At 33.5% G+C, this 17,310-nt stretch overlaps 1 protein-coding gene across 4 annotated transcripts in view; it reads left to right on the top strand.

Annotated features, from left to right (window-relative positions):
- Pal1 (Peptidyl-alpha-hydroxyglycine-alpha-amidating lyase 1) overlaps nt 1-17,310 on the top strand; it is a 560,006-nt gene that overhangs the window by 526,973 nt on the left and 15,723 nt on the right. For 2 of the 4 annotated variants that reach the window (XM_081748611.1, XM_081748610.1), the window contains exon 8: nt 3,250-3,363. The exons of 1 other annotated variant lie outside the window; for it this stretch is intronic. In XM_081748611.1, coding sequence (XP_081604737.1) covers nt 3,250-3,363 — 114 coding nt within the window. The remainder of the gene's footprint in view (nt 1-3,249; nt 3,364-17,310) is intronic. One more of the 4 variants, XM_081748612.1, reaches the window with a different exon arrangement.

The raw sequence follows: 17,310 nt of genomic DNA, 5'->3' as shown, positions 1-17,310 counted from the left end.
ACAAAAATAATGATACAAAAGACAATATTCTTAAGAAATTCTTAAAAGTAAATAAAATATATTCAGCAAGAATGTCACAACTACATATATTATACACTACGAATCAGGAAACGAAATTATAGTATTTGTAATGATCATAAATAGAAATGTCACAAATCTATATACAACAATTTGCTGCAAGAACGACATAGTACGAAGTAAAACTAGTATGAGCCATTCAAATTATTTCAGCAATAAATTTCCTACTTGAAATCGTGCAATCTTACTGATGAAAGTAAGAATGAATGAACGCTTATCTTTTCCGCAATAATGCCACACTGCTAAATAAGACACTTTTCCATAAAAATTAACGTACATCCAGTACAAGTGAATCCTTGCAACTGAGATATGTCAATGTTGCAACAAAAGTAGCTGGCAAGAAGTCCAAACTGCTCTCTGTTGGCTAGTTTTGCAATTTCAGACGTATCGCTCTAGCAATAGAAAGTAGGTGCATAAAAAAAAATTTTTTTTCCCTTTTGTTCCCATTAAACCAATAAGGGTCATTTTTGAATTATGTCACTGTTGCAGCAAATGAGCGGTATGTATTATTAGAAATTCATAATCTTAATTTTGGAGCAATATATGAATGTGCTCTTAAATTGTAGTCTATTAAGATATACATACTTTCTCTTCAAATCTTATTTACTGTATTACCAATCTTCGTATTCATGGCTTCTACACGATTATTGGCTCTTATAGCCTATAATATCTTAAAATATCTTTTATGTATTCTTCAGGACAATTCTTGTCATATCTTAATTAATCTTTATCACAATTCTAGAATTGTATTATTTTCACAGGCCATTAACCTGGTAACTACTTTAGAGCGATATGTGCTAATCTCATTGTGCTTATTAGGATCTCGTAGTCATGTAGATTGTACTGTTAGTCTGTTAGACCACATGATAACTCCTGAATGAAAGCGAATTTTTTGAATTCTGTTTTTTGCATTATGTAGCTAGAGTGATTTTCTTGGCCGATTTCGTTAAGGGAGTTCTCCCTTTAACATATCAATAGGTAACGATTGTTTTAACGGTGTCTATTTCTATCACATATCCCATACATGTAAGCGAATTTTTAAATTCTGTTTCTTGAAATAGATAATTAGAGTGATTATTTCGTTAATAATGTCAATCCGTGAACATAGTAATGGGGGTGTACGTGCTTATCTATATCCCATACACGTAAGCAAATTTTTGAATTGTCTTCTGCAATTGACAGCTAAAGCGATTGTTTCGGCTGAGTTCGTTAATGAGTCAATCCGTTAAGAATTTACTCGCAAATGGTGACTTTAACGGTAGTCATCTGTACCCCATATATGTAAGTTTCGCGTAATCCTCTTTACTGTCTTTAGCAGTTATTACTATCGTCTAACACAATTTTCATTCTTCATTATTTCCCATTACTTTTTATTACCTTTAGTATTTTTTTTGTTTATTATTAATTACTTCATTAATTTTCGCTGTGGAAATTGGTTTAAGACCACCCAGCAGACATTGTTCGAAAAGCATACAGAGAGACGTTAATACACGTGTAACCAACCCGAGCGGCTTCTGAAGCAGCTGCTCAGGCAAATATTATTCTATCGTACAATTTATGAATATTGAGAGTGGTATGGTATCTCGCGCTCGCTGTAGAGCTTACGTAGCTGGGCAGTGATTATTGTTGGAGCTCGACTGACGTCATTCACCATCTCAACATGACCATGCGTTCTGAATAAGATCCTGACAGGTCAGAGTAGAAGCCATACATCGACTAGTACACACTGAGATGCCCTGATGATATGGAAAGTATGTGATCCTACATGAAGATGCAACCCAGAAAAGTGTCCAAATAAAGTCAAAGAAAAGGATCAACGTCATGAATGTAAAACACACTAGTCATATTCCCCTAAACAAAGATTAGGACAAGTAGAATGTCCAACAAATACTGGCTGTTGCAGCTCGCAGTGTTCATCTACGACAGAGACAGAAATTACTACATCATTGAATACTATGTAGTCTCTTTTGATGCCACTTAAGACGTTCTCAGCAATTAGCAGGTGTCAGCGATGAAAGTGCGAAGGGAACCTAGGAACAAGTCGGCTTAGAATGTATTGGAGGTTAAATTATCTTTCTGTCCAGCCTGTCTCCAACGATAGAAAGATCGTTAGAGCCGCTGTAATTCGTAGGATCACGACCGTCAGGGCAGTCAGTCATCGTATTTCTCCACATTAAACAATCAATTCTTAAAGCCCGACGAAGAATGCACACAGGAAGCACTTAAAATATAAACTGAAAACATATGGAAAGAGTTTTAATCAGATTAGTTTTAACTATTATTTTAGAGACAGGCCTACAGTTCCGCATTCCACTAGCACGATTACCCCGAACACTTGCATATTTCCAAGGACGCCTTTTGTAAGTTGGGAGAGATACTATGTGCTTCTTAACGGTGATAGTAACTTCTGTCTCGTATACAATGATAGATGTGTGCGTATTCATAGACGTAGAGCAGAGCGGGAAAACCCAGGATAAGTTTCATTTTTCATACAAGGTTTAGTGGACCGTGGTGGCTTAGTGGTGGCCTTGGTTCGACCCCAGCTCCCGCTAGGTGGGCTTTATGTTGTACAAAGATCCCCGGGTTCTCCCTTCACTTCGGTTCATAATATGGACGTTAAAAATGAAGCGAGTACTAGTGGTTGAACTACTTAGCCGGACTCCGATAACGACTATTGCCTAGCTACGCCTGCGCAAATATCCATAGCTAAGCTGGGATATTACACTTCAGATAATTATATTTAACACTAATATGACAAGATACATGCTTTAACAGTTGCTTGTAGCTGCTGGGTTAGTTGCACGTGCTAATGAGATGAGGAGTATGTTTTCCGAATATCTTATGTAACAGTATATTTCATGTCAGTTTCATAAGAATAAGATTAATTTTATCTTGGCTGTTGTACAGAAGTTAAGAATATTTTTGAAAGTTTTTCTATGGATAATTTAACAACTTTTTGTAATGTAGTTCACATTATTGCGAAGTGTATATTTTTCGGGATTGAAGTTTAACTCATTTTTTAATATAAACTTCAGGGATATTATTTTCCGTAACTTGTTTTTGAAAAATGTAAAATGAAAATGTATGTTAGAAGTAATACATGTATTAGAATTTCACATGCCAATATGTATATATCTAACATGAAACTGATTTGCATTCCTTTGATTACAGCAGGAGATAGCACTCCGGTGCTCAAGAATTTAAAAGCTGATTCTTCAGCTTCAAATTCGAAGCTTACAAACAGTAAAGAGGATTCTGAAATAATCCCAGGGAAACCGTATAGTGGTATGCTTATTTCCCATATTTATTGGCGTTTACAATGACGAAAAAAGTTTTGACATGAATCAGTTTATAAGTCAAAAGACTTATTTGTATTTTAAGTTTTATGTCTACATGTGTAAAGCTAATAACAACATTTGTTCAACATGTTTTTGATATTGTGTGTGTAGCAGGAATATGTTTATGGAACATTGGAAAGCAAATATATATCTGAAATACTCCATTGTGGGTAGAAAGTGTAGAAAAAAGCAAGAGTTCTTAAATTGTTCTAAACAGTGTTCGAAGTGGAAAAGAAGCAGAGGCGGTATGTTTTATTACGATTTTGACTCGACATACCGGCTATCTAAATGTTGAAATACAATGAGGGTATGTTGCATAAAAGATTGCATTTCTATTACATAATGTCTGAAAACCACTGGAGAGCTTCTCTGTAGTTACGGAGGGACATGGAGAGACCTTGATCCCCCGCCAACAACTTTCTGAACAAATAAAAAAAAATAATAATAACCCGTCATGTTTTATTAGAGAGAATTATGCACGAAAATGCTCAAAAGCCAAGGTTTTATCTCAACAATTTCCTGCTGGAAAACTACCAGACCCCGTACTCGACTGAGGGATATTCAAACCCCTGGAAGATTCGTCTGCAACAGCAGACAACCCCTAAATCCACCCTGCTCAAAACATGGCATTTATATGTATTAAGACAAGAAGACACACATCTATAAGAAAGAAAGAATTCAATATGACACATCAAAATATAAACTAGATGAACTTCTTTTAAGATACCTCATTTTAAAAACAAAAGGTAGGAAAAAGATAACAAAAATGTCCGTGTTGTCAACTGAGTAATTATTTCTACATAAGAAATAAAAATGTTTTTACGTGCAAAACTTTTCGTCAATTACTGTGTACAAAAATGGGTTATTAAAAGTATTTAGCATCTACTCTCCATGGACGGTCTGTCTTGATCACTGAAAAATCAGAGGCGGTATGCTGTCGTCACTGAAAAACCAGAGGCGATATGGCATACCACCCCATACCGTCTCACTTCGACCACTCGTTCTAAATATATTGTGTGAACACTTTTCACAAAGAATTAGCATTCACGTAACACATTAACAATTGAACAAAGGAACCATCAACCAAGCTGTACTCTTAATCTTAGCAACGATTTAATAAACAAATATTTAGTAAAAGATCTTTTCTTCTGAGTGCATGTTTTAATATTAAGTAATACATTTTCGTTTATTTCACTCTTCAACATTGGAAAAATATGTTTCTTTTTAGCTCTCATTTTATAATTCTATAGGTGAAGGAAACCATGGTATATATATTCTTCGTGCCGTTGAAACTGAAAGTTCGTGTACAATAGCTAGACTAATTGAAGGGATAATTTGGATAGGGGCGTATCAACCTATTTCTAGTTAAATGAGATATACATATTTTCCGCAAGTTTGAGCATGTCGGTATCTGTCTAGGTGGTGTTAAATTAATATTTCTGCTCCGTAGCGAACGCCTGTCTCCAAAAACAGTGTGAGAATACGTTGGTTAATTGGATAAGGGCGTTTGTTTTTCTGCTCTCCTGAAAAATTGAAGAATTGCTAGTTACGCCTTTATCTAAATTTACCCCTCAATTGTGGGTGCAAGTGAAGAGCTTTCAAAAGGAAAGTAAATACTCATTATTTAACGTAACTTACGGTTCAACATAACATATAATGTAAAGTGTCGCGCATAATGGATAATAAAAGGAATATTTTTTTTTTTAGAAATTTCTTTCCTCAAGATACTAAAATACGAGGGGTACCGCAGAAGTCGTGGGAACTATTTGCTTTTTACGGAAATGGGAACTAAGCAAGAAATTCTGAAATATGCAAATGTAAGGTTAGTACGTACATATGTAAAACGTTGCATTTAGGGAATTGGATGAACCATACATATTCCCATTAGTATATAGGACGAGAAAAATGAATGCAACGAATGTTCGTTTCGTACGAGTTTTACCTCGAATTACAAAGCCCGGAAGATATCTAGAGTCCTTCGAGATCGTCTCTCAAAGAATCCACTAGGTGGTAGAATCATGACGTCACACTAACAGAGTATGTACAGAAACTTCTCGCGCGATAGGGATGGGACGTACTGGAGCATCCATCGTATTTGCCAGACTTATCACCTTGCGATTTCGATCTCATAGCAAAACTAGGAGTCAATGCGTGGACCATACTTTCGAACACGTGAGGAGATTATCATAGCATTGAGCCGTGAAATCAGAAGATTCGCTCATGGTGATGCCGCCACCTTTAACATCATTGGCAGTGTGAGATAGATTCTTTGAGTGACTACGTATTTATTGTACTCATTTTTCACGTGCTACATCCTGATGGGGATATGTATGTTCATGTAACATTTACATATATTTTAACCTTCCATTTGCATATTTCAGAATTTCTTGCTTCGTTCTCATTTCCGTAAATAATAATAATAATAATAATAATAATAATAATAATAATAATAATAATAATAGTTGCTATCACTTGCGGTAAGCCTCTTAGTTTGTAGAAGTTTTCCGAAATCTAAGGAAAACAGTGAAATTTCGTATTTCTAAATGAAACATGAATGTGTGGGAAGTAAATGAGACTTCAAACCTTATATATACTTCAGACCTTATATATATATATACACTGTATGTCGTTTATTTCGTTCATTTGGGGGGTACTCACACTCATACTCTCAAAGATCTTCGCAAATATATTACAATATTTGCCACTTCTTTTCACTTGGGTAGGCTGTGACTTGTGTACCAAATTATTTGCTGTTTTCCCATATTTCCCCAATTTTTATTTAACATCTTTTTTTAACTTTTCAATTTAATCCCCTCTGCTTCTACAGATGGTTGCAATAATTTTACCCTACTTCCAAAAGCACCCGAAAGTTCTTTTAGGAATTCTGCACTATAGAAAAAATATTTCTCCAAAAGTTTAAACGTCCAGCCCACTGATCATTTGTCTTTTTTGGTACATGATTAGTAAAAAGTAGTTCCCTTTTGTCCCAAAAGATAACACAAAGAAGTTTCTCATTCGAAAGAGTGTTTCGAAACCTCTTGGGTAAATGTGAATTGCTGTTGTTTGGACTGCTGTTTTGGTTTCGAATTATGAGGGCAATAATTATTTCATCCATTGGGATAAAAGATCCAGATACACAACTTGTCTCCTCACTGTGCTGTAAAAGAATCTTATAAAGTGATAATTTTTTCCAAAATTTCGCCTTCTGTTCTCCATGGCCAGGGCCTCAAGACGAACTGTGTTTTCTGCGAAGTAGCACAAATTCTTGTTCTATTTCTGTGTATATGTATTCTTATTCAAATCTTTCTGGGTGTACAGTGTCTGAATTACTGAGTAGTCATTTGGATCCTCCTTATTAGTCGGTTGGATTGGGCTTTAGCGGCCCTTTCAGCACTGAGGCTATGAGATGTGGACCTGCCGGGAACCGAACCCGATTTTCCACGCTGTAAACGTATCGCTAACTATATAGGCACTAAGGAGCATTAGATTCCCTTTAATATGTTCTTCTATTATGCAAGGACGTAAAGTACAACTTACTTAATGTTACAGTAACTCTTCTAAACTTGTAAAAAATAAAGTTTATTTTAATAGCTCGACTAACTGTCCAGTTATTACTTACTGACTGGTTGCTAGCGTTAGGTGATAGTAGCCAGATTAATATTTTGTCAGTTCATATTGTATCTAAGTTATTTTATGCAAACATTCATGTTATAAACACACTAAGAAATACTAAAATTAATACACCATACTTGAAAAAGATATGTATATAAGGGGGGGGGGGGCAGGGAACACAGATATCTGCGATATTCATGTAGGTCAGTGATTGTCAAATGGCGGCCTGCGAATAAAAATGAAATATGTATCAGTTATTTGTTTTTAAAAAAATACATACTTTATTCGTAACAAGAAGTGTGTAGCTGGCCATCATAATATACTGATTTTGAACTTCACTTTTTTAACTGAAAAAAATGTTCCTAATTTTATGGATACCAAGCTCATTCTGCAGAGTAAGGCCGTTGGTACTAAACCAGTTTATGGGAAAATACAAATTTCATAGAGTTGTTTTCAAATGTTTGTAGCTCAGGCTCTAATATCAGACATCACCAGATTTTAGCTGTTTGAGCTGTTCAGCGTTGCTTCACCGGTGCTTCGAGCGAGGGCAATGAAACACATGCAAGGTTGCTCGGTCATATCCCAAGAAGTTGCTGATTATCGAACGAAAAACACGTGTCTGCACAACATACGGAAAGACTTATTTAATAATAATTTTTAATTTTATAATGTTAAGCTGTAGAATTATATTTGGTTAATGGAGATAATTTTTTAATACACTTATTTTTGGTTGAAAATGTAAAGCAGTAATTACGACTTATATTAATAATAGTTATTAATTACATTTCTTAACATTCTTTTCTCTTTTGAAAGTAATTCCTGCAGCATGGGATCTCTCTTCTACTTCAAACTTATCACAGTAATTGGCATGATAAATTGAATTTGTCGCTTGACGTTAAACTTCTTTAAGCACCCTTAACGTCTAATACTATTCTGTCTCTTACGAAAACATACAAATCCTTCCAAGACGGGTTGAATGAACTTGGGATTGGTGTCTTGCCTTTTACATGAGCAATCCTTTCAATCAAACTATTCGATATTGTGTCTCAAGTATCAAAATGGAAACACTGACAGTGCTTACTTTTTAGCTCATAATAACTTGTAGCTGCTTGCTTGAGAAAATCGACTGACCATGTTCTCATGGACGAGCAGATTTCTGAAGTAGCGTGGCCTAATCATATGAAACAAGAAGCAGGAAATCCCGGTTGAAGCTTGTGTAGTTTGAATCCCACAGTAGGCTGTAGGTCCATGTCTCATATAGCCTTGGTGCTGAATGGGACGCTAAATCACAAATCAACTAATCAACGAAGAAGCAATGTACAGGAAATACAATAAAAATTCAGAAAATATAAGATGTATGCACATAATCAATGAATCGTACTCTGAGGGAAGGGGCTAAGGAAACTAGAAAATGGCCCCCTAATTTTGTTCTCTTTTTTCTAGTGTGCAGCATGTTACAAATTGGCCCCCACTGATCTAGATATTAGTTAAATATTCCTTAGTCGATCTTGATCAGCTTATAAAAAGACTAGTATTTACTTTACTTCTTATTATTTATTTATTTATTTATTGATAAAAGTGATTTTTTCAATTTGGTTTCTGTGTGTGAAGTGCTAAGAACACATATCTCTTACCTTGTAAATTATTTTTTGGATCGATTGTATTTTGGTCTTGATTAGAATTTGATAAAGAAGTTTCCACCTATTGAAATCATTTGTTTAAAGTTAATTAATTGATTTTATTTATATCCTTTGTCAGCAGCGAGTTTATATAGCGCGAAACCTGCAGTTTAAAATGGGAACTGAACCACTGCAGTGCGTTCGATGCTCTTACACCGGGATTTAAGTCCAGACATTCACCATATGGACTCGCTGGTCACTATTCCAGCGAAGAGGGGCTTTTTATCGTAATCATGATTTTGTATAAGTTTAATATGCATGTGGCTTCAACATTTTTCTCATGTTAATGTTTCTAGAATCTTCTGCTTTGAGAAATCTCCTTTCATCATTTCTCAGCAATATGCTGTAGTAATGAATCATTTTAAAAAGAAGAAAAATTAATTCAGCTTTTTAATAATACGAACTACGGTTATTCAGATAAAAATGAATAGACAATATGATTCATATAATCCTCTGGAACAAACATCCTTCTGTATAATATAAATAAAAAATATGATTTTGTGTGCAAGAGTAAAATATGGTTTAACACAATTGAAGGGAAAATTTCTTTAAATTGATCCTTGGAGTTGGCTTAGTATAAATGTTTCATTTTTTTCTTTTTGTTATCGTTTTATTAATGATCCGTTCCTTTCAACACTGTTAGCTTGATCAGCGAAGGTAAGTGTGTTTAAAAACTTTATAATCACAACTAGGAAATTCAGTGAAGATACATTAGTGTATTACTTTAACTGTACAGTCGGTACAAATATTTCATTTCTTTCAACAAAAAATGTTTACAGTCTGTATTTATCGAGCAAATGCAATATTGTCGACTTTTTTTAACGGTCTTCACTATGTACCTTATCATTTTTTAAAGACAATAAAAATATCAGAAATTTGAAAAAGTCATAATGTTATGGAGAATACTATCGAATAACTAACAACTATTTACATGCTTTCTTGTGGAAACCAGTATCCTGAGCAATCCATATTCTGCACAGTATGAGAGATGTACATAAAAAAATAAATAGTTGTGGGAAGTATAGTGAATATTTTAATAAAATATTGTACTGTAATGGATGGAAAGTAATTTAATTCTCACAAATGTGGATTTTTTAACGACTACAAGCCAAATAAATATTAAAACTTATTCTTTTCATGCTGAAACAAGATGACAAATATGAAATAACAGAAAGTATTCCGTGGAAAGGACCGTGTATAACAATCAATAGAAAAAGATGTACTAATCACCCGTAAATTGAGGATATGTTTTACAACGTTTCAAGTTCACATGAAACTTAGGTTTAGGTATTTTAAGAAAAAGACATTGGAGGTAAGAAGAACTATAAGTAAAACATAATACGATATCAATACGATGTTGATAAACTCATTGTTTTATAAATTATCTTTAAAATAAGTATTATACTCTGTTAAATGTTTAATAATATTTTTTCCTGGTTTTATTGTTACATTTAAATGAAATTTGCTCAGCATCTACTCTTAATTTATAATTCATCGATTGGAAATTTTAAAAAAATCCACTTATGTTCGTAAAATGGATCTTACTGTTTGGAGTCTGAACCCACTAAATTTTCCTCAGCATTACTTAAGTAAATGATCGAATGACTGATTCTTTTGCCAAATAGAATTCTAATGTCTTTTTGAGCATAACGAGAGAAATACTTTCAGACGTTAGTCATAGTTTGTGAAGAATACACGGATTTATAATGTATATGTACGAAGCCAGCGTTGGGTTTCATCAGTTTTTTCTTTATATATATATATATATATATATATATATATATATATATATATATAATCTGTTTTTACGGTATATTAATTAATCTGAAATATTAAACATTATTTATTTAATGATATACAACAAGTGGAAGAAAGTCACGACTAGACGAAGAATCGAACTTCGGTTACAGGCTACCATGCCAATGCGTTAACTACTACTCAATCGATTCATTTACCATAGGTCTTCCATTTATTACATATGATTATTTATTTGTTTTTCAAGCTTGACCTCTAATGGTTATTTGATGATTATATTGTTAAGAGATTTCTTCAAGACCTGCCTTGAGTTGAATTTTATAAATGAATAATATAGTATGTTGTCTGTAATACGATAGCACCTGATCTACAAATCATAAATTAGGATTTAAAAAAAAAAAAAAAAAAAAAGATAGAGTACATTATTAGCAAGAAACGGAGATAACATATGACCCATTACAATCCCAACCTGTTGATAATTTTTTCCTTTGAATTCAAAATAATTGTACACATGTCCATACGATTTGTCGTTTTTGAGATGTGGGAATATGTATGATGGTTAACAAACAATTGTTTAACTTGGTGTACATGCAAATCGAAAAATATCGAAGGATACGTATCCACATTGTTCACAATGAAGCAACTGAAAATATTGGGATGGACGAGGTCTCAAATTTCGTTTTTGATTGATCATATGTATAATATATAAAACAAATATTTAAATAATGTTCATTTCTTGAAAACTAATTTGAAAGGTATTTGACGAAATATAAGACGAATGCTGTTTCCCCCATCTAGAGGTCTTTGTCTTGATAGATCTTCAGTAAAACATAGGGATAGTGGGGACTGTTACTTTTATTATTCTTTCTTCGTCGTTTAATAGAAATGGCATTACAGATTTTTATAATTACAGTTCTATTGAAATGTGTATCCTAGGATGGAAGGAGTTCAAGTACTTTCCATAAACCTATTCTTTTTATGCGAAGAATGGGCATTTCAGCTAACGTTAAGTTGAGCTTATATTGAGTTCAGCTGAGTGAAAAACTATATTTGCTCCCGCATTTATTCCAGAACTTGTAAAATTGCTTGATTGGACATGTGAATATATATTTTTTAGTTTGATTGGGTGTGGCGGTTCACGTGTTAAAAATGTCCTAAATATTTGAGGAAGAGTAAGTCTTTAAATTTTTTGAAGTGTATGAAATATAATTGTTCAAGTTCAAAGAAAGAAAAATCGCTTGGCAAGTTTTTTTTTTGTTTGTTTGTTTGTTATCTCCCTTACCAATAATGTACTCCATCAATTTGAATCCATGTTTTTAAAATATCTTATTTTAAAAGTTACGTGATACTAATATTTAGACAAATATTATTCATTTACAATAATGAAACTAAGTTTCTTAGACTTCTTTTAATTACGTAACTAAGTCATTCTATATCATAAGGAATCCTGGGGTTTAATGCCCCATTCACAAAAGCTCTCAATTGATTTCTGTCCTTATCCAACAAGATCCAGTTTCTACGTTTTATTCCTTTTCTTACCAGTTACTCCTATCTGCACCTAGGTCTTCCTAATGGTAGTTTTCCCTTTAAGTCATACTACATTTAAACTTAATATAATCGAATCATTCAACAAAACAGAAGTTTCCTTTAAATCCATTTCAGAACCAATCACTTCTGTCCCATAATGAACTCAAATTGTTCCATACTAATCACTGCTTCCTGCAAGACCTGGATCATACAGAATATCCAAAAAACAATATCTTAGCTGACATTTCGTATCTCGCACTAATGAAAAAAAGAGGCTAAGCTACGTCCCTGCCCACACAGCAATCACCATCTGATAGAACTTTGACACCACTGATAGATATCCTCTTCTGACGCCGCCGAAGGATTGAAATCTACTTAGTTAGTTGACAGTTCAAATTTACCGTCATCGTTCAGGTAGTCATATTGTACCCCAACTCGATATCTCTCGCTGGAATGTCACATTGAGTTAGCACACTGCGATGATACATTGAGGATGTACACACTCCAACTTCACTGAAATCTATAACTTCCATTCTATCTCGAAGTCTCTTCGAAGAAGCTTGTGTAATTTCTGAAGAACGACGACAGTCTTCTTCCAAATTCCCCGACTTCTTAAATTTATGAAACACTTTTGATGTTCCGAATACCCTTGACTGTTTTCAAGTAAGTAGATCCATACTGTGTTCGTCACCGGAAGGTCCTGAGGCTTAGCCCAGTTTGAAAGGATTGACGATATTTCAAATACTCTTGGAAAAATACTAAGTTCACAAGGTCATGTATCTCTTCAATTCCTGGAAGTACAGTCGACTATAAAATGCAGCCTTTGTAGTCTTCAGAAATTGTGTACCCAAAATACCCAAAATCATGTTACAATATATACTGTCCACTTCAATTAGATCCACTTCAAAACAGGCACCTCCAAACCAGATGTTCACTGTGATTTAAGTCGAAGTTGAAACTTAAGAAACAAACAATGAATTAAATTTCACATGTTGTATGACCTTCCAATGTAAAACACAATCACCAAGTCTGATGAGGAAGTCATAGCGAGGCTCTAGCGTCAATGCACGTAGATATTGAAACGCAACTATATCTCCAACCATAAAATGTAGCTAAAGTCTCCGTTCCACTCGAGGAAATTTTCAAAACAGGATCATTGACCAAACCGCTCATGCAATTTCCTGCTGTTCGTATAGGATTACATTTTTATCATCATCTTGATTATTTAACTTACCTCGAAAGATTGTGGTTAATGGGTTGCGTTCATTAAACGTATCGCTTTTTCATTAAAGTACTTACAATGTGAACTTAGTCTTTCAAAATTTCTATTATGTGGACCCCTGAGAAACTAATTTCTAAATTTAAAATTTTGCTAAACTGATTCGTTATTGCTGCAATAATTTCTATTAATTTGCAATGATTTTCTTTAAACTGAGTCACTTAAGCAATATTCTGACCCTAGAGCTTAGGTTGAAAACCATAAGTATTTTAACAAAATTGAGATTTCTAAGTTCTTCCGAATTCAATTCAGCATGTTCTCGCATTGATAGTTTATACAAATCAAAAGACTTTATCATACATTTAATTTATTCCACTATTCTTGGGATGAAATAACTAAAACACTTAAGCGATACACAGGATCTATACCCTGTATAAATATTAACATGATATCCATTTCAGAAGAAACAACTTCCAACACCTTAGTTGAGATATACATCTTGTCTATAAATTCCATAATGTTCTCAAAAGTATCCATAATTCTATATGCCGTCGTAGTTGACAGCTGACTGTGCATAGTATAAGAAATGACCTTAAAGAAAGTCTTGATATTAGTATTTCCTACGGTAAATTATTAGTTGTTCCATGCATGGCTTCGACATAAAATTTCTCAGTTGTCTTGACTGATGCATCATAAAGCAGCATCATTCAAGAATAATTGTAATTGTTAACCATTTCATTCAAGGTTACCAAAAGTTCAAACACTTTTACCGTATTCGAACCATCGCATGAAATCGACTAAATTGTCAATAATTTGACATATGATCTGATGAAAAATGTATATATTTACATAGAATTCATGCGCCCATACTCTTTATTAGTTATATGTTGCTTAGGATTCAATTCCAGAGTACTAAAGCCATACGGAATACCAGGTGTATTTATCAACCTAACACTAGGCACGCCATAACTCTCTCCGACTCCAACACTGATAAAATTTCTATTTTCCAATGGATTATCAATTCGTGTGTCAAAACCAATATAGCTATTTAATTAAAAGCATTCTCAATATGATGACCACGAGAATTCATGAATTGTAGTTGGCAGGTTTACCACTTCCTCCTGCTCACATACCTTGATTACTACACGGCGACGAATAATATCTATGTTCAATTTCTGATTTTTTATTTTTACCTTAATTCTGATTTCCACTCGGAATTTTATAAACTGGACTATTTTCTACTTCATTACCTATTCTAAAACTATTTGCATAGTATTATTCACTACAAGGCTTCATGAATCAAATAGGTTTACCATCTTTTAATCTGTACACAAAGTATGATTTTCTTTATTATTTCGTTACTTATTTAACAAAATTCTATATATTTTTTCTAAAGATCCCTTATTATTTTCCTTTGCTTTATTTAAATTTGCAAGTTGAATTCAGTATTGCATTCTAGCTTTGAACTAGCAAGATTCAGATCAAGTCTGTTCAACGGACCATGTTCCACTACTTTGCAATTCGGTAATCGTATTATTGACACAATCGTCCACTATCTCCTAACAATTCTCCAAGCTCCCTAAAGGCAAAATTCAAATTCTTGTTGGCCATAACTGCGTATAATTAATAATTCGACTAATTACTTCATCGTCATTTATCTCTTGTAACCGAAGATCATTTTCGTCACTTAATTTCAGAATCAAAACATTTGGACTATCTTGCAAACCGTGATTTCGGAAGGGGACATGTTTATGATTAATACCATGCATAAAAGTATCAACGAATTCTGTTCAAAGGCATTTATCAAGAACACAATAAGAAAAGGCAGTGAATATAAATACTATCACTATTATACTACAAATTCTAGTATCTATGAACAAGCACCATCCACAATAGCGTTCACTCACTCTCAACATTCAGATTACATATATATATATATATATATATATATATATATATATATATATATATATATATATATATATATATATTATTACTAAACAGAAGGTGCTAAGTTAGTCTATAATGTCCTTTATATACTACAAAGAAATAAACACATAGGTTGCCGGTTATCTAAGGAATCAGAAACAATGATGATAATATTCTTAGTGACTTATAATAAATTCAACATTTTGTATTCCTTTAAGGTGGGCTTGCTCAAGGTAAACGTATATAATATAATTAAAACTATGTTTGTGAATACAATAAAATTTTAATTCAGTCGCGTTTTAAAAAATTCCAAAAGTTCTAATTCTGCTAGTTTTGTAACTCCAAAGGAAATTACTAATTAACACATTACTGATACCTCTGAAGTACATTAGGATTAATTTTCAAACGCAAAAACTCTATGTTCATCCAAATTAATGATGATAATTAATTCCGACGTACCATGCAGCACGCAACTGACAAATTTTGATTTGAGGAAAACTGTCGAAATCCCCAGATCAAATTAAATTCAAGACACGCAATGATGACGTAATTAGCAGGACAGTTCCTGAAAAATTTAGTATTATTAGAAGAAAACAGTTTAATTTACAGAAAACAATAAACTCAAAAGGCCCAGAACTAATTTAAACTTCACAAAGTATTACTCAGTTATTTTACAAAACAAATGAGAGAACACAAGCTTGTTAATACGACAAGGAATAACCCAATTGCCAACAATTATCGATCGATTATTTCTTACTGTTTTTGGAGTTTTCTATTTTGTCACGAATGTTGAAATTTAGACATCATAAACACAATATGAATTTGTCGCTAAAGGTAATCAGGCATAAATTCCAATAACTTGATGACCACAAGTATACAGGATGCGAGCTGAAGGCACTCAAAAGGAAAAATAAAAAAGAATCCCATTCACATACATGCCACTGTTAAACAGTGCAGTTTTATGGGATAAAATGTAAGTCAAAAGAATTGTTGCTAATCGTTGAATTTCAATGGAAGTAATTTCGACTTTACAAAACAATGTAGTATCTGAATAGAATAATAACTTCAAACACAATTCTGCATTCAATATAGAAGGAAAGCCTTTTTATGAATACAAAATTGCGTATAGAATGAAACTGATTTTAAGAGAACAAATTTCCAATCAAAACTTTAATTTATAAAAAATACTTTAATTCTTGTTATCGCTGTCTGATTTTCAATAAAAATGCAGTTGTGCTGCGGATTGACTGATTTGAAACTTGTCGAATTTGAGCGTAGAATTATACTAAGAACAACCATTTAAGGACAATTACATTATTATTATTTAGCTTTTTTGAATTTATTACTTAATAATCTGCTTTCGGGTTTAAATAATGCTCTGACAAAGTGCACTATTGTTACTGTACAACCACTAATCCATATATACAGGGTGGTCCATTTTAATTTTTCCACGGAAATATCTCGAAAACGGTTCAACATAGATGAACCAAACAGAAACTTGAAAAGGAAATGCTATAGGACACATCGAATGGTGTTTTCGCGTTGTACCCCAGGGCCGCCCTTGAGCGAGGCCCAGGGTCCAACTTAAATTTTAAATGGAAACATGGAACGAGTGATACCTCGTTCGATAGATCTTTAAAAACTAAAAAGTGTGGTGCCAAAATATTTTTCATATCGGTCATCATATTCAAAATGGCCGCCAAGACATGGTGCCTGTATCAGATAAAACGTCCAGTATCACTAACATCGAAACGGTTTAACATAAATGATCCAAACAAAAACTCAAATAGGAAAGACCATGGAGCACATGGAATGGTATTGTCGTGGTGCCCTCCAGGGCCGTCATTCATGGGAGCCCAGGGCCCCACTTTAAAATTTTATATGGAAACATGGGGCGAGTGATACCTCGTTCGATAGATCTTAAAAACTAAAAAGCGCTGTCGTAGGATTTTTCATATCGGTCACATTATTCAAAATGGCCGCCAAAATATGGTTCCTGTATCAGATAAAACATCCAGTACCATTAATATGATAAATGAACCGAACAAATACTCAAATAGGAAAGGTCATGGGACACATGGAATGATATTGCCGCACTACCTCCTGGGGGGCCCAGAGCCAAATTCAAAATTTTAAATGGAAACATAAGACGAGTGATACCTCGTTCACATTG

Source organism: Thermobia domestica, chromosome 2 (assembly GCF_964235325.1).
Source record: "Thermobia domestica chromosome 2, izTheDome1.hap1.1, whole genome shotgun sequence".
In the NCBI taxonomy this organism is placed as follows: domain Eukaryota; kingdom Metazoa; phylum Arthropoda; class Insecta; order Zygentoma; family Lepismatidae; genus Thermobia; species Thermobia domestica.
This window is presented reverse-complemented; position numbering and strand designations above follow the sequence as displayed.